The 26,428-nt window shown below is 43.8% G+C and overlaps 1 protein-coding gene across 2 annotated transcripts in view; it reads left to right on the top strand.

Moving 5' to 3' along the window:
* The first annotated feature begins 7,483 nt into the window (after positions 1-7,483).
* The window catches only part of LOC131670042 (glutamate receptor ionotropic, kainate 2-like), a 70,394-nt gene continuing 51,449 nt past the window's right edge, over positions 7,484-26,428 (top strand). For both annotated transcript variants that reach the window (XM_058945354.1, XM_058945353.1), the window contains exons 1-2: positions 7,484-7,738; positions 10,072-10,396. In XM_058945354.1, coding sequence (XP_058801337.1) covers positions 10,324-10,396 — 73 coding nt within the window. In that variant the 5' untranslated portion in view covers positions 7,484-7,738; positions 10,072-10,323. The remainder of the gene's footprint in view (positions 7,739-10,071; positions 10,397-26,428) is intronic.

Genomic DNA, 26,428 nt, shown 5'->3' with positions numbered 1-26,428 from the left:
GTTATTACAGTTTCGTTAATAGGCAATTGTTCCTGATTAAAAAAATGTTCCAGTCAGAAAACTTAATCTAGAACGCAGTAAACTTATAGGTAATCATAATCATGAATTTCATCTAGTAAGTTGAATAAAACTAAAAACGCGCAAATGTAAAAGAATACACTGAAATCAGTATACAACTATAAAGGAATGATTAATATTTAATACCAGACCATAAGACTATAAACTTACTAAAGAAATCGTTAAACTACTTGAAAGAGTGTAGCAAAGATTTTTGTTGTAAGAAAAATTAATGCATTATAGTAACTATTTCATCCTCTTTTTCAGCAGACTCCTCAACATTTTTTTCAATTCCAGAAAAGCCCATTTACGGATATACATCATTTCACACAGTAAAATTCCAGTATAAAACCAAAAACTTCTCACTTCGTATTTCCAATTTTACAAAGTCAACCTGTAACCCATAACTCGCGGAAAAATTCGGAAAACAAAAAAAAAAAGAAAAAAGAAGAAAAAAAGAAGTTTAATCGGCACGGCAAACATTCGCGAATCCGTTCGCGGCCGAAAGTTTAGCTCGGCGAAAAACTTCGTTTTTTATGCACACATACACTTTACGAAATCAGGTTGTTAGGTGCATTGTACGCGACTTACGACGTTTGGTTACAACTTCCCCGACGAGTGCCGTACGCGAGTCAGTTTGCGTATAACTTCGCTTATTTATTCGAGTTTTTCCTATGCGCGCACGCGAATAAATCCTTACGTACGTTCCGCCTATGTACGCAGCGACGGCAGCGCCCCTGTACTTCGTGTTCTTTTGCCGCGCTAAAGAGATGCAGGTCGTTGTTGACGAACGCGCACCTCGCTGGATTACGCTGCCGCTAATAGTATGTTGACAGGTAGGCGCGCGGAGCTGCGCTGCGTTGCTCGTTCGCGACGCGCGCCTTCGAAAGATAACGCGTGTTTATTGTCATTTGGTATAAGCTTGGGTCATGTCTGCGGGAAAACTCATCTGAAAGGCTAACTGCGCGGGCCATTTCTTCTAGCTATGAAGAGTAGCGACTGAACGCCTGCACTTCGTCTGTAGTTCATACAGCGAAGTCACCAGTGCATCGAGCGGCAAGGGAACACTTTCACCGCGCGCCGGCCTGGCCACCGAAACGGAGAGTCGCGCGCGATACACTTTTCTCGTGATTACCGGCGACTATCCTCGGCTGCACTGGCGAAGCTCCTTCCTGTGATAACGGCTTCTCGATAACGGGGCAATTGCGAGCGTCGGCCCCCCGCTGCCGCGATCGGATCTGATGGCTACTGCCGGCTCTCTAACTGCCAGTAAACGCTGCTGCTTTTCAACGAGTGTCTGGCGCTGCGCGCGATAAGGGCTTGCCGATTCTTGCGTATGCTTCTACTTACTTTTTTGAATATTCGACGAGAGTCTCTGCTGCAAAACAAGTGCATTGCAAATGGCTTGGATTTTTTAATAAACAAGCTGCCTTCCATTTTCGAACTGTTTAATTCAATAATTACTCCTCCATGATAAGAAGATTTTCATACATAAAATGTACGTAAAGTTTTGCTCTCCTGTTGCGAATGAAAAAACAATACATCTACATACGTTCGAACTGTCAGCGAGAAAAGGAGAAAGAGGACGAATAAAAGTTTTCTTTGACATATAATCCTTCTTAATTAATCGAGTTATGTAATCGTCTTTCTTTTTTCTGTTCGCGAATCCAATCGATCACCGAGAATTCAGCTTTAATTATAACTTTTTTCTTAATTGCGATTCTGATTCTCAGAAACGCGGAATTCATTAAATGGTGTACAACTCTATTGAACTGTCTTACATTAAATCCAAAGCAATACGTTTCTCTTTTTTCGGTAATAAGTTAGATTCGTCGGCCAATCAGGTTCAAATTAAAAATTTTAGCTGGTGGATTCGCTAGCGGAAAAAATTATAAACGATTGCCCACGAACTATAAGGTAAGCTCAGAGAATGATAAACAGCACAAGTTAAAATGTATGAAAGTATGACTGGAAGTGCCATTATCCATAATTATGAAAACATGAAGTCGATAAAATGGTCACTTATAAAATTTGAGTTATGGCGTGATCGCGCAACCAATGTGAATTAAAATGTTTCTTTAGCTCGGAATACGAATACGGTTAATTCATCTAACGGTGTTAAAGCAGTTTTTTCTCGATATCCAGTCGTGCGCAGGCTTGAATATATTTTCAAAAAGAACCGGGAACGGACAAATGCTTAATTAACGAACGACTTTTCAAGCTCGCGACTTTTCCGGGTGTCCAAGCCTGAAAACAGAGCTTACGCAGTGTCCCCGTTACGTAAGCGCCTCACACACATAGCTTACAGTCGAGTAGCTTTCGATTTTCTTTCAAAAATTTTTACGGCCTATCGTGTAACTCAGCTCGAGCGGTTTCACTTTCCGTGCATGCCAGCTACTTTGCATTTCCTACTTTTATTGTGTTTCGCTCGATTGGTTTAATCTCTCTCTCTCTCTCTCTCTCTCTCTCTCTCTCTCTCTCTCTCTCTCTCTCTCTCTCTCTCTCTCTCTCTCTATCTGCTCTATACGATGCCCGAATGAAAATAAAAGACGTGTACGCATACGTGGAAAAGCGGCTGCCACTTGAATTACCTGTTCTAGCCGATCACTCGCTCTCGCGAAATTGCATCGATGGACTTTCTGGTGCGCTACTGCGCTATATTTGAAAATATGTGCTATACGCTTCGTTTGATGGTTTTTTTAACTAACTGCCGGGCATGAAAAGCGTCTACTTTTTCTTTCGGAAATTCTTCTGGTTTATCAAATCGATTGATTTTTCACGTTTTTTCCAATAGTGAACATTATATTGACATAACTTTATTCGAAACCGTTATATGTTATAAGGTTTCTCGTGACAAACTGGCATAGTAATATCCAGCAGACAATGTGTCAACTTCACACTAGTAATGCTATTATCGAACAGATTTAACGCGCTATCAGTATTTCATATAATAACATTTTATGCGTTGAATATTAAGAAGCAAGCAAAACGTAGCAAGACATAACTTAGAACTAGCTGATTATATTATAATAATAATTATTATTTAATAACGGGCAAATTTACGCGTTTTCTTTATATTACATATATCGCGACTGCATTCTAGTACATTTCATCCTTTTACATTTCTAAAATATATAATAATTAATATTACAAATTCACTTTATTTAATAGACTTTTAATCGAATTAATCAATTCTACTGAGCAGAACTTTTACGTAGGATTAATCGATATTATGTATCATGAGTTTTAGAGTTTTAAATTGAACTTTGAACTTGCAGCATGCAATTAGAAAGCGTTATAAAATTCGGAATTTACCGAATATAATCTACGTAATCGCAATGAACAACTAGCCGAGTTTGTCGGATGATTTAGCTCTTTTATGTACTGTTAATTACGACAATTAATATTACGAACTGTAAAACGGACTCATTCACACTGAATTTCTTTGACGCTTAAATCCCCTAGTATCGTAATAATAGTCGAGCAGAGGAAGTTTTATTAAAACATCCGAAAGAGCGTAATGATTTAAATGCCCTCTCGTTCATCGCGATAAGCTTTTGGAGAATTGGCTCGGCTAACAAAGCAGCTCACGCAGCTCATTTAACTTTCATCAGTTTGACTGGCTTGCTGGCTGAGGTGAGGGTGGATAGGTACACAACGGTTACACCTCAAACACACGCAGCCGAGCGTTAGGTTCGTTCCATATTCAATACAAACGCCGTTATTGGCGCTGCTCACGGCGGCGACAACAGTTTATTCCTTCTATCCGCGAAGCTCAACGCGACGGCTGTGCATTGAGAAAAGAGCGCGCGTTCTCGAGACGACGAGCTTCTGGCCGCGATCCAACGACTCCGCGACCGAGCAAGCAATCGATATACGCCACGGACGCAGTGTGAAAATAGAGAGAGAGAGAGAGAGAGAGAGAGAGAGAGAGAGAGAGAGAGAGAGAGAGAGAGAGAGAGAAAGAAATTCTTTTACAGGCTGTTAATTTATTCGGACGGTCGCGTACCCGGCAAGCTTCTGTCACTTACTGCATCGAGTCCGCCAGATCATTGCCAGAATTTATTAGCGGCAAATTTCCTGTTTTTTCTCTCTCGCGATGCCGAGTTTGCAAGCCCTATTCGTACTTTGTATTCATCGTCGCCAGTTTTTTAGCCCAAGTAGCCGGTGCGTCAATCGTGCGACGAAGAAGAAAGTCTTTCGTTTTAGTTATAAATTTCAAGGGATGTACTGCGAACCCATTCATGCCTTGATGATCGCTTAGCACGATCAAATTATTGTTTCTGCGAAAAGATAAAATAATCCCCATTCTCCAGAAAAACGTAATTATCCTGGAACTGCAGAAAAAGGAAATTTATCATTTTAAATATCATCATTATTGCATAAGCAAAAAACTCGTAAAACTCGATGGGCAATGTGCGCAGGTGGAAATTAAATGAAATTGTCATTACTTTTTTTTTAAGTGAATTGGAGTTTTAAAAGGTGAAACGTAGTGCATTATTTAATTCAATTATTTTTATGCCCCTGAAAATAAAAACAAAGCGCTTTCAATCGGCCTTTCTGTTGAATGTTGAAAGCATGCATGCAAGAACGTGGCAATTATATAAAGACGGGAGGCACTCGAAAAGGACGAAAGTTTTTTTCAGCAAAACTTACGCTCGAGCGAACTGAAATACATGTACTGCTAACTCTCTTTGGGAAAACGACAAAACGTGCTCGCCGTCGCAGCAAAGTGCGAAACGTGCCATCATTCGTCGGCAAATCCAGCAATTTCCATATTCACCCGTCGACGAAAAAGAAGAAGAAAAAAAAATGAGCGAGCAATTTTTCATCAACTCTGCCGACGAAAGCTCGCGAGTAATATACAGTCATACATTTTCTCCCGCTCTCTTAGGAGAGGAAGAGCTCGCGATACGGAAAAACTTGTGGTTAAATCCATAAAACAGAAAATGTTTACTCTCGAGAAACGAGCTCGCGTTTGAAAGTTTTCCGTTTTCAGGGTGATCGACTTTCTTAATATCCAACAAAAATATAATCTAACTCGGCTCGTTTCGGGCAAACAAGCGCACGTACGTCTGTTATAAGCTACACGTTTGCCTCTGGCGCATTAGCGCCTCATGTGTTAATTAGGGGATATAAGAGTTGGTTGAGCTTTAATCTGCTCGCGGGACTCGACGCTCTCTTCATATTCTCTGCTGTTTGTACGTTTTTATTGTTTTTCCGTACTTTTGTAGGCGCATTAATTAACTAAAACTGAGTATGCCGCGCAAGAAAGAAAGCAGCGAATGAACGGTCGTAAACTGGATGGCTGTAATTGATTAGCCTCGAAAACACGTCGCTTTCCGCGCGTATTAAAGGTAATTCGCTCGATGGCTTTGGAATAACTGATAAATGCATTGCGTTGCGATCGAGTTTTACCTGTCGGCCACTTAATGAAATATTTGCTTAATCACTGCTCCACTGGATTTTTATTGTTCCGCGCGCGCTTGGCTTTATCCATCGAGCGAACCCGTCCGCTCTTTTTTGTACGCCCGTAAGAGCATCGATTGTAAATTGCTGTCGCGCATCGGTGAGCCTCGCAAAAATACATACGTCGCGCGAATAAATCCGTCAGTCGGGAAACGGACGGAGGAAAATCTCGTGAAATATTTATCCTCTCTGACGCGAGCAGCATTCAACTCCATAATCCTCGACGCATTCGTGAAATCAAGAGTCCGTCCCGACTTTCCTCTTTCCTTTTCCGTCCAGCTTCCGAGGAGCGTTTTGATTGCGTTTCAAAAATGTAATGTCATGCCGGAAAAATTTCAGTGTTTTTTCTCCGAAGGAGGAGCCGTCGAAATGAAAAGTCGTATTCTCGCAGTCAGCATTCCACTCCAAGTTATTAACTTAGCTTGCTAACATTCGCCGTCGGTTGTGAAAAGGGGATGAAAGAGAGCCAAGAGCAGACGATGATCGAGAAGCGATCTAGTTGTAAGATAGAGCGATTCGAATTCCTCTGCTGCATCGTCTCGGGCAGTTACGTTGTGGACGCGAGCCGAAAGAGATGCCTTCTCGTAGACGACCCAGCCGTACTCGTCGCGATCCTCGCCCTCCGCAAATCATTTATGCGCACGCGAAGCGCTTCTTTATTTACTTGTTCGCCTTGCGGCTTTGCTCTCGACTAAACGCTCGTTCTCATTCTTTGCGGCTTTATTCTTTTTTAGATATCGCGCGTGCATCGCTTGTCGGTGCGAAGAGCGCGAGAAGCGTTTTCAGCGCGCTTGCTTTACCAAGCGTGTCCAAATTTCCGCGTGTAGTGTCAACATTCCGATTATTTTTCCAAATATTGACACGCTTTTGTCGTTATATCAATTGTATTCTGTAAAAATAATCTCACAATAGCACGCCGTAATTCTGATAATTAAAAATTATCATCGTTGTTGATTTTACACTCTACAACTCGAAAAAAGATAGGTAAAGTACACCGTGGCATTGTTGAGTTTTACATGAAATAATTTTGGCGGTTGGTCCCGAAGATTAAATCGTATAATATATACGAAATGGCATTACTTATCGGAAAATTATTTATTCAATGATCTCTGCTGAAAAATGCTTAAAGTATCAGTATTGCTGGCACCGTTTTGGGTTCAAAGTCGAAAAATCCAAACACGTTCTGGAAAACAGTGCACTCGGCTACGATACTACTGGCTTCGAACATGCCAAAAGTTTCGCGGCTAAGGTAGCAGCCGCAACCTGTTTCTTGGCATCGCCCCACTGCCGGAAATGAATCAGCTGCGATAAGCACAGTAATTATCGTTTGTCGTTGCCGTCGCAATTTTCGTATTCCAAGGAAAAACTTATCACAGCTGTATGTCTAAGTAGATTCGCAGATGACTGAGCGCGTATTTCGAAACAAATTTCCGTTAATACCCTTGGTATCGAATGGTTTTTTCGAACACTGGGCATCAAAGAATTACGCAGGGAAATATAAAAAACGGAGAGAGAAAGGAGAGATCGCGACGACGAAAAGACTAGCCAAGCATACCCAAATCAGTTTATTTACATGTGTGCCAAAACCACCTCTCTTTGTCGTTGCCACCTCCAAATATCGCCAATACCCAACAAAAATGTAAGCAACAACACCCCCAAGCCCCCTTAGATTCGTAGTCCGAGCCAGTGCGAGGCATAGATATCGCGCATAAGTCACCTCGTCGGCGGATAAACGAAACACGTGGAAGCAACCACGGACAGACGACAAACAGAGAAAGAGAGGGGGGAGGGAGAGAGATTGTCTCGGAGGAGGGTGTCATCGCCGCTGCCCGTATACGTACGGGGACTGGGAAGTGCGCTTGCGCGCGAGCTTGCGCTGGTTGTACGAGCAGCAGCAACCCCTTTTTCCCATCGCTCGTCTCTCTCGCTCGTCTCGCTCGCTGTTGCGTTGCGGGTCGCCGCGCGGGAGCTGCGCGCCCGTCTTCAGTGGCCGCGCGTCGACCGCACTGCGCGCGCGTGTTTTGTTTTGCTCGCCGTGGTGCATCCAAGTGCTTTCAGCGTCGCGAGTGCGTGTGCAAATTCGTCACGTTGACGGCGTGCTCGCTCCTACGCCGAAGCCAGCGACGCGCGTTGCACCCTCCGATGCGCCAAGAGTCACTGTCGATCTCGCGATCATCATGAGCGACGAGGCCGTGTTATCACCCCAGAGAAGGTAAACTATTTAGGCTTGCGGCGTGCAAATGCTCGCTTTTAAATGTTTACCTTGTACGTGGAAAATTCGCCGTTATCGTTGACGATTTCGATCTCGCGAGGACGAACGAACTGCCGGTACATGAGAACTCCGTCGCCTGAAAACTTGATTTTTGGATTGACGGTGACGACCAGCGTCAGCGAGGTGGCGCGTACGGAATCGGGCCGATTCTTCGGCCGGTTCAACGTCGTCGACACGTAGCGACGCCGACTCGACGAGACTTAATTGAATTTGGAAACAATCTTCTGCCGCGCACACAGTCCTTGGTTTCGGGAGTTTGATCGAGGCTCACGGAGCTCCCTCCGCTGTCGAGCTTCGCGCGAATTAAGAGACAAGTACAAGTGCGCCACAGTGAATCCAGTGTCTCCCATTATAACGCTCGTGCACTCGATTGACAGAGATGGCCGTGCCCCGAGTGAAATCGCGCGCGTGGCGAGATCGCTTCCGCGAACGCATCGAATTCTCGTTATCGACAGCTGATTTTTCATTGTTTCAATTCGTCGAGAGTACTTCGCACCCGCACACAGGGACGAACATAAAAGTGCAATCCGTCTCTCCGACGAGATTTGCTGCGACGAGATAGCACGGGAGTTGGAACACTGGAATGAAAATGGAAGATATTAATCACTCGTAATCGAGAGAGGAGAAAAGAGGGAGGAGAGAGCTTGTTTGAAGTACCCGCAGCTAACTCTTGCGTCCGTTGAAATGACGAATCGGATCCAATGTAAAATTATTCGCCAATGTTGGTGACATGCTTGGAATTAATTACCGTTGGACTGACTCGTCGCGACAACTAGCTTCGTTTAACATAAATCACGTCCTACATGTTCGCGCTATATGTATATGCATTTCCATCTCTGCGACACTCTCGCATAGCGAATGGTAACAGTCGATACGTGGTCATTAAATTAATTATATCCTGGAGTGTCGCTTTATTAGGCAGCAATTAAGTGTCTAAATTAGATCGTAATGTCGCTGTCCCCGTAAAGCGCGGTTTAATTGTTTTCGGAGTGCCGGCGTGAAAGCAGTGCGCTGTTTACTCGTCATCGGTTCAAAATGAAGCAGCTGTTCACGCTGCTAATTTACCAACGTTATATGCTCACGGCTTTCTATGTATTTACCTTTTCCATGCCACGACCACTGCGGACTTGCCCCGATGCGTCGTGGCGTCAAAATCAAAACCCGGTTGCGAAACTTATTTATCCCACCGTCCACTAGCTGATATTAGTTTTCCATACGAAGTTTCAGGTCGCATGGGTATTTCGCCGAGAATAAAACAAAACCAAAACCAAAAAAATTGATGCGACTATGCATCGGATTTACGAATTCCATTGTCCGTCCAATTCCGCGTTGGTCTAAATTGCACACCGAGAGGTCATTGGGCGCGCGCAGTTGCGGTAATTTCGGGTTTATCACCATGGCCGTATCGAATGTTTTTAATTAGTCCGGACGGAAGAGCGCCTCGAAGGGTATTTTTTGCGATAGTGCGCGCGCCATCTTCGGCTATCTGCTTCCCCGTTCGCTAATTGAATACGCCCGTCGATTTTCGCGAGTCTCGTGCCCTTTTCGTGGCGTCGAACACCTTACGCGCATACGGATTCTCGATGGGACTATACGCACATTGTCGAGTTCTCGTTTTCGTTTTCTTTTCCTTTCGTTTTTCATTTTGTCGAGCTTGCTAATGACGTGCCGAGGTCGGTGATGCTCGATAGACGCAGAAGCTCGTTATTTACGTGCATCCAAAGGGCCTCTATCGGATTTTACTTTGATTACACCCTCACGTATATACGCTACTTTCACGGGGGGGGGGGGGGGGGGATTGGAGCACGGATGCTGGCGCACGCTATATAATAGTCTGAAAAACTTCGATGCCGTGGCGACGATGGAAAGTCAATAAGCCGACGTTCCTTAGAATAGAGCTTTTGTAATTATTTCGTAAACATTATATAAATGTACTCGTATTAGAACTAGCCGCTACATAATTATTGATAAGCTCGAAATTCATTAATTACAGCGCGCTGAAATTATAGACAAACAAGAGCTGAGTTTGCCCTTAGACGCGTAATTCTCGATCTCGAAGTTCACGCGAAGAGCTTTCGTCAAATGGAACTTCGCTGGTAGCCTGGCATGTCTGCGTTAAGCCTTTGATTTTGCTCAGGCAAACTCAATCTACCAACGTACTGGACAAACAAACGTAGCAATCGGTAGATAACGAACAAGTCTATTGAAAAGTCGACACGAAGATCACTATTCGAGTTGATTTTTAAGAGTTGCCAACGAGTTGTGTGTTACAGGAGGCGAAGACTGGAGGAAGAATGCCGTACGAATTAGCGAAGGACAACGAGGAGTGCCGGTGAGAAGGGTGGAGGAAAGACGAGTTGAGCTTTCTTCTTCCGCAAGACAGCACGAGGCAATGTCGTAGTGCCCTTCCGCGCGAGTGCGGGAGTGCGCGAGATAGTGAGAGCGAGAGAGAGAGAGAGAGAGAGAGAGAGAGAGGGAGGAAGAGCAAGAGGTTCGAGTGAGAGAAACGGCTGGTTGGGCGCACAATGGCGCTTCTCTTCGCCGTCATCGTCATTATGGTCACCACTGCCATGTCTCTGCCGCCGGTCATTAGGATTGGTGAGTCTGATTAACCGAGTTTTCACTTCCTTTCCGTGGCTGCCACCGCGATTCAATATGGAGCGCGAGTCTTTTTCTTCGATTGATCCCGATCTGCATATGACGCCTTTTATGCACGACCTAATAGTGGTTACGCAACGCGCACTTCTGAGCAATCCGCGGAATCAATGGAAAATTAGTCGTTTTCGGAATAGCCGGTTTCGAAGCCTCTCTTTAAAGAGAAATGCTTCAAGTAGAATGTACAGGCAAAGTTTCATACCGTTTCGCGTTTGCTCTCATATTCAAATGTCCGCTTTAATTTGTAGCATTAAGAGTTATACGTGAATGTGTTACACCGCGCCGCTTTGAAACGACATATCTCGCATCCGCGTATGTGTACCTTGAGTGTTTTATTACAGGAACGAGATTCAAAGTCGAGTGAAAAAAGCAAGCAAGGATTTTTGACGAATACAATTTCCAAGAATTCCACTATTTGTTAGGATCTATAGTACACTTTCTGAGAATGATGCGCTGTAATTTATCAAAGCAGCTTAATTATTTTATTTTTAATATATTTTTTTTTTTGGAAAAGTGTTTTACGGGGCAAGTAATATGCAGGTCGCTTTCCCGACGCTGAAAGTATAATCCGTTAGTAAATATCATATATTTTTTACCAGCGAACGTAATCCCCGCGCATTTTGTCGAACGCGCCGAAGGAGTCGACTGATCGCGTGTCTATCGAATTTTCATTTGTTGCCGGCTTCGCCGGACAATCGAGCCGCCGGAAAATATTCTCGTTAGTATATAACGCCGTCGATCAGCGAGCGAAGAGTGGCGGATGAATTCGCGCGAAAAACAAAAAAGTGCAGTTAATTAAAGGGCCCCGCGAACAAAAGAGTCCGCGTGAATAATGAATACCGTGTGTAATAGCGTATTTTCCAGTAGCGTATTTCGCGCAGTGACCATCGCGGGGGCTGTAGGCGTCGCGCAAGTTTTGCCGCAGCGCATGACTAAATGCGATTTGACGCTCAGCCAGGCATAATTTATAGGCACGAGAGATCTTTCGGAGGGGGCGAGGCGAGGCGGCAACCGAACCTAAACTTTCGGCGCACATCTATAATTGGACGAATTTCAATGGCTCTCGAACTGTGTGTGTGTGTGTACGCGCGCGCACCGCACGGACGCGCGCGTGCGCCGAAACTTTGTGCGGCAATTCGGCATGCGTAATGACGGTGGTTCACTTGATGAGTTGTGAAATGCTTGCATTTACCGGCTATTTCGCGAACAATGACGTTTCGGTCTTTTCAGATGTTTTATTTTACAGCTTCTCTTTGTCGGTTGCCAAAGAAACAAGCATTACAGGATAACGCCATTGTTTTCTTTTTTGGCTCAACTCTTTGTACAGCGTTCATCCGTTTAACTCTTTATACACAGTTCATCTGTTTTTTTTTCCTATTTATAACAAGAAATGTAAATTCAACGAGCATGCTTTTTCAAAGCTCAAAAATGCTCGAAAACCCTACGGAGAAAAAAGAAGTGTTCTCGAATTCTCGGGAGGACGCGTCGGAAAATTCACCGCAGCTGACTCGCCGGCGGAATAGAGCGGAATGCGCGGCTGCAGGAAGCAACAATATCTCTCACGCGCGCGTTCACGTGCGCCTCTATTCCACACGGCGCTGGTGCAAGGCGTTTTTCCCTTATAAAAATAAGGATCGCGCGCAAGCGTCGCCGCGAGAACAGGGGGACGGCAGGGGAGCAGGGGGGGAGGGCTGTACTGGCAACAAAGGCAATCTGACGCTCTCGCGTCGGAGCTGAACAAAGGCGGCTGAAAAGATAATTAAAAAGCGAGCAAGGAGCTGAAAAGTAGCCAAGGACGAAGGGGAAGAGGAAGGAGGCGACGCGCTAAAGACTCTTTTTTAAAAACCGTTCGCGGAGTGAAAATTAACGCTGCTCGGTAGTCGCGGCTTCTGATAATGCTTGGCGCCGCGTCGTGCCGCGCGGCGCGTCTACGCATCTCATCCGGATTCAAAGCTCGCAGGCAAGAGAGAGAGCTAAGCATACTTGCCTACGCGGTATACTCGGGCTTACATATGTAGAGCCATTACGCCGCGCGGAAACAGTTTCTCATCAGCGCGCGCGCACGAGCAATGATTTTTCGGCGCTATACGTCGCTGCCACTGTATTATTCTTGAAAGCCCTATCCTTCCGGCCACGGTGTCTTGATCATTCTCTTGATATTTCCCGCCCGTTCTGCGCGTATATCTCGAGGGAGGTACGCGCTGTGTTTCCGCTCGCGCGCTCCGCTCTTTGCCGTAACGTCTCGTACCAGCGGTACGCCTGGCATATCGCCGATGCAAGTATCGCTTTGTGCACTCGCCCCTCGGCTCCGTACCCGCGCGCTTCTGCTGCAATTTCACGCAAGCAAAAGAAGTAATCGACAGTCGTCCGCGAAAGCCGAGGCTTGTGCTTCACTTTTTGAAACGGGAAAATCCCTCGGAAACGCGCGGCGTTGTTCCGGCGCCGTTCTTTTTCGGCCGCGAGCGAACGACGCAACGAAAAAAATTCGCGCTCGTAGCCGACGCGACGAGAAAAACGGGCGCGAGGATGGCGGGGGGAGGTGGGCGGCGCGTGGTTTTTAAAGCGCAAAGCTCTCGCATCGATTAATACAGATTAGCCGAGCGCGCGCTGCATCGCGGCGGCAGAGCTACGGGCGCTGTATATATTCCAAATGAATGATTCACTAGACGCCGCCCGGATAAGCCACGTTACAGCGAGCCGGCTACGGCAAATTCGAAATTATGCGGCATATCCGACGCATGACAACTTGAGCAAGTGTAATAGTGGCGGCATCCCTCTGCCGCTCTAGCTTATTAGGCGCGAGGGCAATAAAAGCCAGTATAGGCAACGAATCCAGTGCGTGAACATGCAACGCGCGGACTGCATTCGCTGCGGCATGTTTTACGAGTGCCGGCAATGATGGAGCGATCATTAGTGATTTATGGAGTAGTGCGAGCGCCACGCGGGCACGAACGTATGAACAATAAATTGTTTGCGATACGCCGCCTCGGCCGAATACAAACGCCTGACGCGTGTCGTGGGCGTTCGGGGGAACAATTCCGCGCGCCAGTCCAATTTTTCTTCGTCGGAAGCAGGCGCCACCGCGTTAATGAGCAGCCAGGTCAGTCCGCCAGCGGAGTATTAGTTAAGGACACGGCTCGGTGCTACCGTTCTTGCGCGCGCGTTCACTTTACCGACTGGAGTTCGAAAGGATGACGGGAGCGCGATAGATGCTTTATTTCTGGTACCTGTCTTATAATCTTTTCATAAGCTTGGATTCCAGTCGATTTTCATTTCGTCAAATCAGATTGCACTCGAATTCGCTATGTACTAAGCGTAGTCTGCTCGAGATGTCACCGAGACCTCGTAAAGTTCTCCGGAGGAATAACAAGATTCCTGTATTTCTACCGTTCATACTTGTGAATGCATTATTCGCGTGCTTTCTCCGATCACTTACTCTGCCAAACGATCATCGAATCTCAGTTTATATCGTAGACGATAATTGGAATATTATTACTTATACAAATTTCATATTAGATCGGAATATTTTCGCGTTTCCTTTGTATTTCTTCGAAATGCGAATACCACATAGATATTATAATCGAGGTTTTACAAAAGCTAAACCTATATAGTATAGTACCATCAATTGTGCTTTGTTATCCAAGCCTTTGAGAGATGACACACTATCAAGTCTATCTTTGACGGATCAGTATTGCAGGTTATTTCACATAAATGTTTAAATAGAAAATTCTGCCACCCCTTTCATGACGAATTTGCTTTAAGCGTAATGCACGAAACCCTAGATTTTCAGCTTTAATCGCAACTACGGACAGAATGTAACGCGATGGAAATATAGTTAAGTTAAATAAAAAAAATAAGCTCTATCGGCGAACAAAAGAACCCTTCAAATATATTTTTTTAAAGTACTTTAATTTGCCTATTGGGCTCAGCTGGAAACTCATTAACGATTGGCGCGCGCTGATGTGAAGAATGTAACAGTGAGAGAGGCTATTGCCGATAATCGACAGATAGCGAGGTAGATTTTTGCAATCTCCGTTAATTCCAGAGGAGTTGAAGCAGCTGCGCAATTCTTTCGCCATGACTTGACGAGTATAGAGGCTGAATTATATGCGGCGAGCGAGCAACAATTCGACTGGAAAATTTATATCGCAGACAATGCCGACGACATCGAATATTTTCTCCCTCTCTCCTCTTTAGAGCGATAAAGATCAGCCCATAATTGACACTTCTGACGGGTCCTGGAAGGGAAAGATAATCTGAAGCCAGTAGTCTTATCAGGCGCAAAATCAGCTGCTGTTGCAATTTTGCAGTGGATAAATTCGACTGGATAAGTCGACGCGCGGGCGGATTAAAGACGAGAAACTTGCGCGCAAGAGTGAATCTGTTTTGGCCCCGAGAAGACGAGCTTTTATCATTTTATCAAGCTGGCGAAATCAATCTTTGAGTAAACTTGGCTGCGTTAATGAAACCTGATATCCTGCTCTTTGCGTGTGCTTTTGGTTTCACCGGATGAAAGTGTGAGTTTGTAGATTAGAAGGTTTCTGCCAAAAAGCTTTTTGTCCCGGACGTTTTCCCTTGGCTCGCAATTACTAATTAAATATGTGATTAAAATTTTCCATCGCGTAGTTTAAAAATAAATTTCGCGGAAGCTTTAACCAAGCACTCGACGTGATTTTGTGTTGAAAATTGTCAAACGTAGAGCTTATTTCGTAAAGTTTAATATAAAAAAAATAAACGAGAGCCAACTGTCACGTACGAGTGAATTAATAAACCCACGAGGCATGCACAAGGCTAGACCGAAATTATTTGACACCAGACCCTCTGCAAATTCTGCACGAGCACAGCAACACATTGCAAGAGCCACACTCGAGGCTTCGAATCAGTGACAGATGTAGGCTCGTTACAATGGTCGCGTCGCTTCGTTTATATCGTAATATCGACAGACGAGTGGGCCATCCTTGATTCACGTTCCAATATTCCCTTGCTTAATCGTACTCCGTAATATCGATTGTTCTTCAGTCCAAAGGATGTTCACGCGGAACTCTCGCTTGATAATAGTCGATTGCTCGATGATTATTCAGGAGATAAAGTCGTGACCTTCTCGCCTTCTTTCTGTTCACCGAAGTATTCGCGGAATCCTCGTCTTGGTAGAACCCTACGCTCGACAAGGGTAGAGGAACTCCGGGAAGAATTCCTATATCGATGCCCGCGCGCGCGCGCGCGCGTAGTTTCCACCTCCTCCTCCCCTGTCCTCTCGAGCGCAAGAGAGCGCGCGCTTTGTCAGAGCCGTCTCTATCTCCATCTAGCCGCCCGCTCGAAAATTTTTACTATTGATCGTGTATTTATGCGCTCGGAATAATTTTACTTCCGAGTCGCCAAGCACGCGGAATCGGAATTCTCCACTGCGCTCGCTTTTCCTATATTCATCGTGAATTTACTTTTATGACTGACGTAAAAAGGACGACGACGACAAAGTGTTTTTTATGCCATTTGAATGCGAATGAACGCTAAAGGTAAAATGTTTTCGTAAGGGAATACCAATAGACACTGAACGTATCGATGGCGCAGACAAGTAATAGCAATTTTATTACAATGTGGCGATGTATTTACAAGACTTCTCGGAGCTTTATTGATGACGTTCAAGCAACAATAGACTATAGAAATTGAATACAATGAAAATTACGTAGTGAGCTAACCACGATCGATATATCGCGTTCATAATACAATTACAAGCAATGGTAGGCAGCGCCGGAGCTTCGTTATCTTTACATACATATTTCATTGCACGTGCGACGAAGCGAAGAGTATAAATGTCGTTGTACTTGAAGCACGTTAACGCAGCCGCTCGCGAGGGCGCTCCTTTGAAAAAAATAATTGCAACGTCGCTAACGAGGCATTTCGTCAGACAACGGCGTTACTGCTGATCGTTGATTACGGTATTTGTAAAATGCGACACCGCCGGCAGACTAAATAAGACGACTGAACGAGCAGCGAGAGCGGCAACAATGGGATGGATTTTAATGTTGCAGTCCGATGAAAATGAAGAAGTGGCGAGTTGCGAGGTAATGTCGTCGACGACGTGATGTCGGGCGAAGAGGAGGAGGAGGAGGAGGAGGAGACGGCGACGTAGCACGGGAAGCGAGCAAGAAGGGCAGAGTTAGCAGGCTGATTTTGTCGGGCGGGGTGTGGATTAAGACGGTCATTTCGGCGATGAGATCAGCCTGTCGAACTCGGCGCCGTGTCATTCCTTCCAATGAGCAGCCCGCAACCCTGCCAAGATTCTCGCTTGTCTCAGCGATATTATTGCGCGACTCCTCTTACCCCAATGGCATTGTCATACGCCGAGACAAGCTTGCTTTATTGCGGAGCAATGGGCTATTCAACTTCGTTGTAACCGCGGAAAATATTGTTCCGAAGCTTGCGAAAATGTTTACGGCAAATATTGGAGTTATCGGAAAATATCGCGCTCGCTTGACACGATGAAATCGAGTGCGAATTCGTTTACAACGGAAAGTGCGCCTGTACGGCCGCGAGCTTGCGTGTCCCGTGCGTTTCAATGAAAGCTTTAAAAAGAAGATCAAAGAGATGACATACAGTCGGATAGTAATCTCACTTTCACATTCAGTTCCTCCGAAGCAAACAAAGCAGTTGGTTAAGGAGGTAAGGAATTACCATGAAGTACGGATATCCACGCGAGTAAGACGCGAGGGTTAGTCGAAAGTATACACACGCCAGCTATCCAACTTTGCATACGGTTCATGAGTTTCCAGCAAATTGGAAATAATGGCAAGGGTAAGCTTTAGGTAGAAAGAGGTTAAAGTGCACGACTGCGAGGGCAAAGCTCGATTGGCCAAAGCTACGTGAAAGAGATAATTAACGAGTCGGAGAAATCAAAGAGAGCTATCTAGCAGCTGCTATGGCGGAGCGAGAGAACATTTTGCTCTTTGACGTGAAATAAGGACGCGACGCCGCAAAAGTCGGCTAATTGAGAGCGTGAAAGCTTCGCTCGCTTGCGTCGCTGGGAATGCTGAAGCCTCGCGAGCGTCATATTCACCAACTTTGATTTTATTCGAGCGCGAGAACGTAAATTTGTTACCTTTTGTTATTTCGTTTTTCAATGTGCACGCGTCGGCCACATACGCACTATACCTGGGCGTACGATTTGCTTAGTCAAATTTTACATACCAAGTGCTTCTTAGCCGTTTAATTTGCGAGTGTATGGGATAGTTCCTGGAATAATTTTCGTAAGTCTTCGGCAGTTTCGCCGAGTAATATAATATATGCACATTTGTGCACATGCTTACAATGTCGGTATCCATATTTTCATGAAAAATTAACTGCACTATTTAGAAATACGTGTGTATCCCTAAATAGTCGCTCATATACTTTATGGCCAATTTTTTATCGTAAAATTGGAGGTGCTAATATTTTTGTGATGCGCATATATTCTTTCATGACATGTATTTTATCTCGAAATATTTTTCCCTAGTAGAATATTTTTATGAATATGCATGCATGTAAACGTTACGATGCACGTGCTTCAGAGGGCAAGATGATAAGCATAAAAGAACGTATTTTTTTTGACATTTTCATGATTTCATTGCTGTGAAAAATTGAGAACTTTATCCGTTATTTGGCACGATGAAGCTTAAAAGTAAAGTATCGAATCATAACGATCTCAAAATTCGCCAGTTTTTCAAACTATATCTAAATTTATTTATGCTTACCGAAAACTTCACAGTCTCTCCACGACCCTAGTCTTTATGCAGTAACAATCACGAGAAAAAACCTCGCAAGACGAACCGAATGAAAGAGAAAAGACAATGAAGTGATTGTAGTAGTAAGCCGCAAATGTCAAACAATCTTAGCTTAACAGTCGGTCCAATAATACCCAAAAGTGAAAAAAGAAAAAAACTAAAGTGGAGTTAAGCTTGCGCTAAAGCGTAATACGTAAAAAAGCCGGCGGCTCGCTCGCCATCAAAGTTCCGCAAACACGTACTGGTGGTGGTTGCGGATCCGCAAAAAAATGAAAGAGAGAGAGAAAGAGAAAGAACGCCGAGTAAGAGAAAGAGAGAGAGAGAGAGAGAGAGAGAGAGAGAGAGAGAGAACAAAAGAAGAAGTTAGAAAGAAGCCGCGAGCTCTTTTCTCGTCTGCCGAATAAATTCCGCCTCTCGCCGCAGCAGCAGCGGCATGGTAACCACGGATACGCGCGACTCGGCGTCGGCGGGCTTATATCGTCCTGGTGGCTCGTAAAAGTGCCCGAGCGTCAATCTCCACGTCGCCAGCGGCTGCACGGGAGCAGAGCGAAACCACGAGCATTCAGTGTAGAGTTCGACCTTGTAACCCCCTTTTTCTTTACTTCGTCGCATCGCCCCCAGTCAAGGACGTTGTCTTACATTGATGAAAGGTAAACCACTAGCCTTAAAAAGCTCCAAAGAGTCATTACAGTGCGGGTAAACCGTATCGAGAATCTACTACTTGGCTGCAATGCCAAGGATTAAAACACCGTTACTTTTAGGTTCCCTCCAACGCCTATTAAATTCTGGCTTCTCTGTCTCTCTTTTTTTATTTCTTCTGCTCTCCTCTCTCTCTCTCTCTCTCTCTCTCTCTCTCTCTCTCTCTCTCTCTCTCGTACGCGCACATTACTTTTTTCTTTCATTCCGAATTTTTTCCATTTTGTCAACTCTTTGGCCTCGACTATCTCACGATATAAAATTGCAGTCCATGAAGAGGTAGCTATTGAAATGAGCCAACCCACGACTCGGCGATGTTTTCTTCTCTTTTATTTTTCTCGCTCCTCTCCCAGCTCAGATTTTTGCTAGCTTATCAGACTATACAAATATTTGCTATGTACGATGTTTTTTTTGTAAAGTGGCGGTTCGGTGGATAATTGAAAGCTTGACTGAAATAACGCTGCTTGTTATTCGCACGCTTTTGCTTCGTCAAATCTATTTCTTTTATGCGAGAAACGTCATCTAGCGGTAGTTATTTATGTTTCTGAAAACTTTGGTTCTTAAACAATCGTATTTTCTAACAATTTCTAAAAAAGTCAGAGACGTGAAAACTCAATTTTATTGCTTACAGTTTCTCGAATTTCGGGACGGTCAGATGGCATTTTTAAGTTTAACCATTTGTTACCAATATTTCTGTAAATCTCGGTAGTGTAGCTAAAGGTCTATACAGAACTTCCAAGGATGATGAAGACAGAGACCAGATATAAAAATTGTGATAACAAATCGATTCGTCAACATTTATTTTGTAAATAAACATGCAGAAAATGGACAGGTAGCATTCAATCTCAAAAATACCGTTGCTCGCTCGCTTATATGCGACAGATTATATTTGCCGGCTGAACCTTTAGAAAAATTAATATTTATCTTCAGTCGCAGATTAAATACAAACATCGACCGAAGCAAACGTTAACGGAAATGTATATACAATTTTTACTACCGGTAGGCAAATAAAATTGATTCCCAGAGAACTCTGAGCAAACAGCAGCGCGAACGACCCGCACGTAAATGCCTTTTGGCAACAAGAAAATTGAGGACAGCAGTTGCGTCAACTCGCAGCCGAGGGGTTAGTATAGCTAACATACAAGTCGTACAGCTGGGAAATGAGCGGCCTATCGGTGATAAAGCTCGCCGACGCCCATTTAGATAAAAGCCAAGCGAGCGTACTCCCTCTCTTGCTCTCTGTCTCTTTGCCGAGTTTCCAGTTTAGATTATTCGGCGAAGGATTCGCCGTGTTGGACTTGACTCGTGCATTTAGATTGCTGTCTACTTCTGATTTATAAGACGTACTTTTCATTATTCATTTTTGGTATACTCTACTGCTCGAGAACATGAAATAGAGATAGATATAAAGAGACAGAGAGGGAGAGAGAGGAAAGTTTTACTATCTTTAGCTGAATTTGCCGCTTTGATTTATGGCGTAAATAAAGTATCCAATTTTATAATTTTCATTTTCGTATGCATTTTACTTCATTAAATATTGAACCAACGTGTTAAAAAAGGGGAAATAAATGATATAGTGGATTTTGACAAATAAAAATTTCTACTACGAATTGAGTTGGATTATGTCGATATTTTTAATTGATTCAATGTTCAATCAGAACTTTTAAAAATGCGACGGATACTAGAATTTTTTATGCAGATATGCATAAAAAAACTTAACTCTTTGTGCATAATAGTCCACAAATTCTCCATATTTTTTTACGAAAACATTAAACTTTCAAACTCTCGTTAATAACAAAAATAGTAATTTAAAATTACTTTATTTATATTGCATAAATGGAAAAAATACATAGTACGTACTGCATATTAAAGGTAATATTTTGTTTTGTGATATCCCTACACGAGTTTGCAATTTGATTAAGAAGAAAGAAAAAAACGAATGCGCGTTCTCAATCTGGTCACGCACGAATTTTGATTTTCGTATTTTTCGAAGCATGAATAACTAAGATTGGATTGCTCGCTAGTTGACACGCACGCTATAAAATTAAAAGTATGTACGTTCCTGCAATTTCCACACAAACTCGACGCTTCGTTTCCTTTGCGGAGAACAGTCGTAGACTAAACCGGCCTTTTAATCGCGGCAAGAGAAAAACGCCGGCGAATGAGAAACCGCACACAAAAGAGAGTTATTAAATTTTATTTCCATCCTCGTCTTCGCGTTAGGAAACGAATGAAACGAAGTCCGCGCGGAGAGGAAACAAGAGCGCTTCCCGGCCCAAGAAAAAATTCCCTTTTGGGGCGCGCGGCTTTTTGCGAAAAAAAAAGTGCGGCTCTCCGACCGTGCGTGGCTTTTCCGAGAACGCCAAGTTAAAGCTCGTCGAGGCGTAATTTACGCGCATCGTTTTTGTCATGGCAGAGGCGAGTCATAGCATATATAGGACACATCAACTCATAAAATTGTTACGGCGCGGCGATGGCGATCCACGCAGGGTGCACGCGCGCGTATGTGTCAGCGAGCATTCTCGCGAAAACGAGTTTTGGTCAGTCCCACCCGCGCGACGTTGATTTCAAATGATACCTATCTGTCGCACGAGACTTGCATGCGTGGGCTCGATATATCTTCTCTTTTTCAAACAAACAGAATGCATTGGCATTGTTCTGTATACCGACTTTCTTTTCTTTTATTTCTTTTCATTTCCAAAAGTTTTTAACAAAATTGAGGAAGAAAGTTTATTCTACGGTAGTTCCCCCTTCCGTCCCCAAAAGAGAGAGAAGTCTTTCTGAAAGTTGAATATGTCTCGCCGCGGAGATTTACGGGTTGATGATATGAAGAGTCGCGTTAACTTTTTAATTGCTACCAACTATCGTCGCGCTTCATTATGGCGGCTTTTCATTATATTGCCTCGCGAGCGCGTGTAATTAAGGCCACTTTAACGATGCATAGATGCAAGAGTCTGGCTTCGTTATCGATATGTACATCGTAATACTTCTACGTAACGAACCTTGCAAAAATCTAATTATGAAAATATTTAAAATATATGTCTTTCAACATAAAAAAATGTATCAATATTACTAAAATACTGCTACTAAGAATTTAACTCGACGAAATAATATAATTTCTAGCTTTCCTGAAAAAAAACAATCCATAAGTTTTAAAACGTTGTGTACCGGCGTGCTATAAGCTTTGAAAGCATTGCGAATTAATTGGAACGCGTTATTGAATCTTTCCACAAGCCATTTAAAACCTATAAAATGTGCTTTCGCGAGAGTGTGAAAAAAGGGAAATTTGATAACTCTACAAGCCTCTGTGAGAACTAGGCGTAGTTAAAATAAATACCTAAGAGGCGCGGACGACGTGCTCTCATGAAAAAATCTGTAAGCGGAGGAGAAGCACTCGAAAAGAAGAAGTTGGAAAAAAAATTATCGTTAGCGAGGCGCTCGTGCGGAGAATTTGAAGAAGTTAGTTGAACGGGACCGTCGTGCGCACCCACCAAAGTTGTATTCGGCCGAGCAAAACTCGCTCGATCTCGCGGTGTGCCGACGAAAAAGCTTGCTCTCTTTGCGCGAGTGCTCGAATGCATTTTTCCTCTCGTTATGACGATTCCCAAGTGAAGTCGCGGGTCGTAAGCTGACGTTCGCAGCGAGGAAACTGAAATCGATGAATTACCTTGATGGCGAACTTTGTCGAACGTTATTTAAGGACGTGTACCGCAGGCGGCAAAGGATACGTATTTAATTGGACACTAAAGCTCGGGACAAGCCCTTGACTTGTGCAATTAGAACGCTGGAGCGTCAATTCCGGCCACTTGATAAACAGTTCGGAGCTACAGTGTGAAGTCATGCGCGTAGCTACGCGGGGGACCGGCTATAGAGATGCGCTCGAATTCTCACAGGTGCGTATCCATCCCTCTCGAACGACTATGTGCATAGGCACGCGCGTGTGCGAGGCTGAAGAGCGCTTGTACGTACGCGACACTGCGATTTATCAAAGTTTCACTCGCGCCGGTTTTCAAAAACACTCGTGAAATTGTGGGATTTAGAAAGTGAGCGATGAGACGTGTATTGCGCGCAGGAGAGAAGCTAATTTCGTCGGAATCGCTGTCACGGGGGCGGCTGCCTTGCTCTCTCCTGGTATTTTCTTTTTCTCGGCGCGCCGAGTTACTTTACGGCTACTAGAGACTCACTCCAGGATTCCCATTTATTTTCTCGGCGCTCTTATCGCATCGGATCAGCGACACGATTAGGATTCATCTGGATACAGCGTTTCTCATCCGTTACAGTGCACTCTTTTTATACAGTTTATCCGTTGGCAGCTTACAATTCCAGGTTTTTATCAAACATTCGACATGTATTCATTATCTTGAGGATTAATCATTCTGTCATGAATTACTTATGTTTAAAAGGCAGTAAATTAAACCTTCTTTTAATTTGTAATTTTTTTTTAGCTTCTCGTGTAAGATCATACTTATACCGATCAGTCATCAACGACTTCGATTAAATTAATCGTGAGCATACAAAATCATTTAACAAATTATCTATTCTTATAATAATCACATAACCTTTTTTCATTATGAATGATTATTCGCCACATAGCGGGAACAAAACAAATAAGCTACTAAAAAATTGTAATGAAAACATAACGCGTGTCTTCCACCTGACACAAAATATCAATGACACGTAACGATTTTTAATTGACATTGATGTATCCATGCGCGTCTAAAAAGATATCAGCCTTAAGTAGTAAAACGCTGCATCGGTCTGGCATCTCGAGAAGCAGCTTCGAAAGCATATCCGTGGCATTTTCATGGCGCAATATCAAACCCAGCGAATCTGAAAAATATCTTTTCCTCCTCCAGTGGGAAATTCTCCAAGCTTTGCATAACCTCGTACGCACGACGCGTATACACCTCCATCTCGAAAATCCTGCAGAAATATCTCGGGGAAAAATAAACCGGCGTCTCGCGTCAAACCCAGCTTTTTTCTCTCTCACTCTCTCTCTCTCTCTCTCTTTCGCGCGCGCGTGTTTTGGCTCGCGTATTAAAAGCACTTTAGCGCCCTCTCGCTCTCTCGAATAAAGAAAAGGTGGTGATTTATCGTCGTCGCGCCTTAATCGCGTCCTGGTACTGTGCCAGAAAGCCTCTCCGGACTTCGTTTCTGTCAAACTTGCTGTATCGAACGCAAAAATCCACTCGCTACGAAATAATATTCGGATTTACGAACTATCCCGATCTCCCCCCCCCCCCTCAACTTTCTTTTACCTCTTTACCAGCGTCGTATCTGTTCAAATTTTTCCGAACGGGCGCGAATTGATTGACGCGCAAGAAAAACGAAAGATTGATATTATGGTATAGCTAGAAAATCACAGACAGGAAATGCAGATCACGCGCTCGATGGAAACTGTCCTTTCTTAGAGAGTACGTGTATATATACATAGCTCTTGCCCCGGAATTCAATTGGTAGTGTCTCGCCGAATGCAATTTGTCCATTCTCTCCCAATCCTAGTAGGAGTTGCCTCATAAGAAGAGACGTTGAAATGAAATGGCTTAGGATTCGATTTCCTTTGCGGAATGTACATTCAGGTCGATGCCGAGAGAAGAGAAAGAGAGATGCAAAGTTTGGAAGTTGCTTTTTCCGGGCGCGACGGCTTGTAAAAATCAAGGCCGATATCGTTCGACACGAGCTCCTCTCCTTTGAACTCATGAATATCGCATGAGAACTTAATACGCGGCTAATGCGCTTTGCGCCCAAACTTGGTTTGCTCACTCCCCGGCTGAATATAGCTGCGATGCGCTGCCGCGCGCCCCGCCGGCATTTTCTTAGCGTCACACGCTTTACGAAAACAAACCAGTTTACCTTCTAGTCGTGCTGGCGAGTGAGACACTGCTTTTAAAGCACGTAGAGATGTTCTATAAATCATTTTACGGGTAATGAGCAAACTGTTTTTACAGCCATTCTTATCTTATAGCTTTATGCTTTTCTTATTCAGTTTCATTTGCCTTAGTCTGAAAAGTTTTTGAACAAAAATTTTGCAAAACTATAGAAATGGGAATAAGTAGTTTAGATCTTTTTGGTTGCGATTGTAATTCACAGAGATACGAGCTTTTGCAATTTGAATTTTGATGTGACATTGTTAATTAAATACATGCTGAGATAACAATTCATTACTTTATATATACTTCAAATTTTTGTGCTGAATGCTAAATTTTATATTTTTACGTGTATAATAGTTACGTTAAATAGACAGAAATTATTACGATACCAGCGCTGATGGATAATGATTTGTTCATATATTCATAGCTGTCGTTAATGAGCGAAACATTAATGGATGAGATTTCAGGCAGTTATGAATAGGATCAGATTTTTCGTGATTTGAAATCTCGAATCATAAATTTTTACTCTTTTTATGAAGAGTAAAATTAAGCGTGAAAAAACTCATGCTTCTTTTGCACAGATCATAAAAATAAATTTGGAAGTTTGCGAAAGAAAGTTATTAACAGCTGGACGAATTGGTACCCGTGAAACGATCAGGCGATACACATTACGAAATCGAATGAATAAAATAATGATCTCTTTCGCCTGAGATTGGGGGGACGAAATGATTGCCACTAACAATAAATCTCACAATAATGTTTTATTGTTATACGCTACTCACTCGCTCTTGGAATAGGAACGTTCCAACGTAGGCCAATATTTCACCCTATAGACTTTTAAAGTCGATTCGTGTGTGACGCTGCTTCAATTTTTATAGCGCTGGTCCCTGCTCCCTCTCGCTTGCTCGCACGGTAATCTACGCAGCGGCAAAAATGCAGCGGCAAACATGTTTAATGTAGGTGGACGTCGACTTAACTAAGCGCGCGCAACGTTCGAAAGGCTTCCTCGGCTTCGCTCTCCCGAGCCTGATCCGCGCGCGCACGACACACAAGAGAAATGCAAGAATCGCACAAGCCGCTCGTCGTGTTTTTTTTTTTTTTTTGTTTTTTATACGGATGTACCTTCGATCCACCGTGTAAAGTTTATTTCGGTGGCAAAAGCGCACATATAAGGCCATCTTTTAATCGGGTTAACAGAGTCGCCGATATCGATTCTCAATATTGCGAGCTATCCCCTCGTCACTACCGCGACCCTTTCGATGCATAATCGAATTAGAATTAATTTAATTTCGCTCTTCGCTGAGCGCCAACTTCGTCACATTAGCGTTTATATAATAGAGACGCGTGCGCTCGGAACTATTGCTCTTTTGCATCTGTTTTTTTTTTTCTTTTTGCACGCGCCGTGTCCACAAAGCAACCGCACGTCGGATTAATCTGTAGCCGGGAAACATATTGACTTCGATCGGATCCAACGTCAAGCGCGCGGGCTCGCGCGTGGCTCACTGGCAACGAACTTGCCCGGCTCTTTTGTACGCCATCGTATTGCAAGGGAAATCCTCGCAAAGCAGCTCGCTTTGAAAGCTCAAGATTAAAAAGGATGCACTCGCCTTCCGAGTTATATCAAGCTCTTTTTCCTCTAACTTCGTTTCGAT

The sequence above is a fragment of the Phymastichus coffea genome, unplaced genomic scaffold (genome assembly GCF_024137745.1).
Source record: "Phymastichus coffea isolate CEN01 unplaced genomic scaffold, Cenicafe_Pcof_1.1 PCOF00099, whole genome shotgun sequence".
Lineage (NCBI taxonomy): Eukaryota > Metazoa > Arthropoda > Insecta > Hymenoptera > Eulophidae > Phymastichus > Phymastichus coffea.
This window is presented reverse-complemented; position numbering and strand designations above follow the sequence as displayed.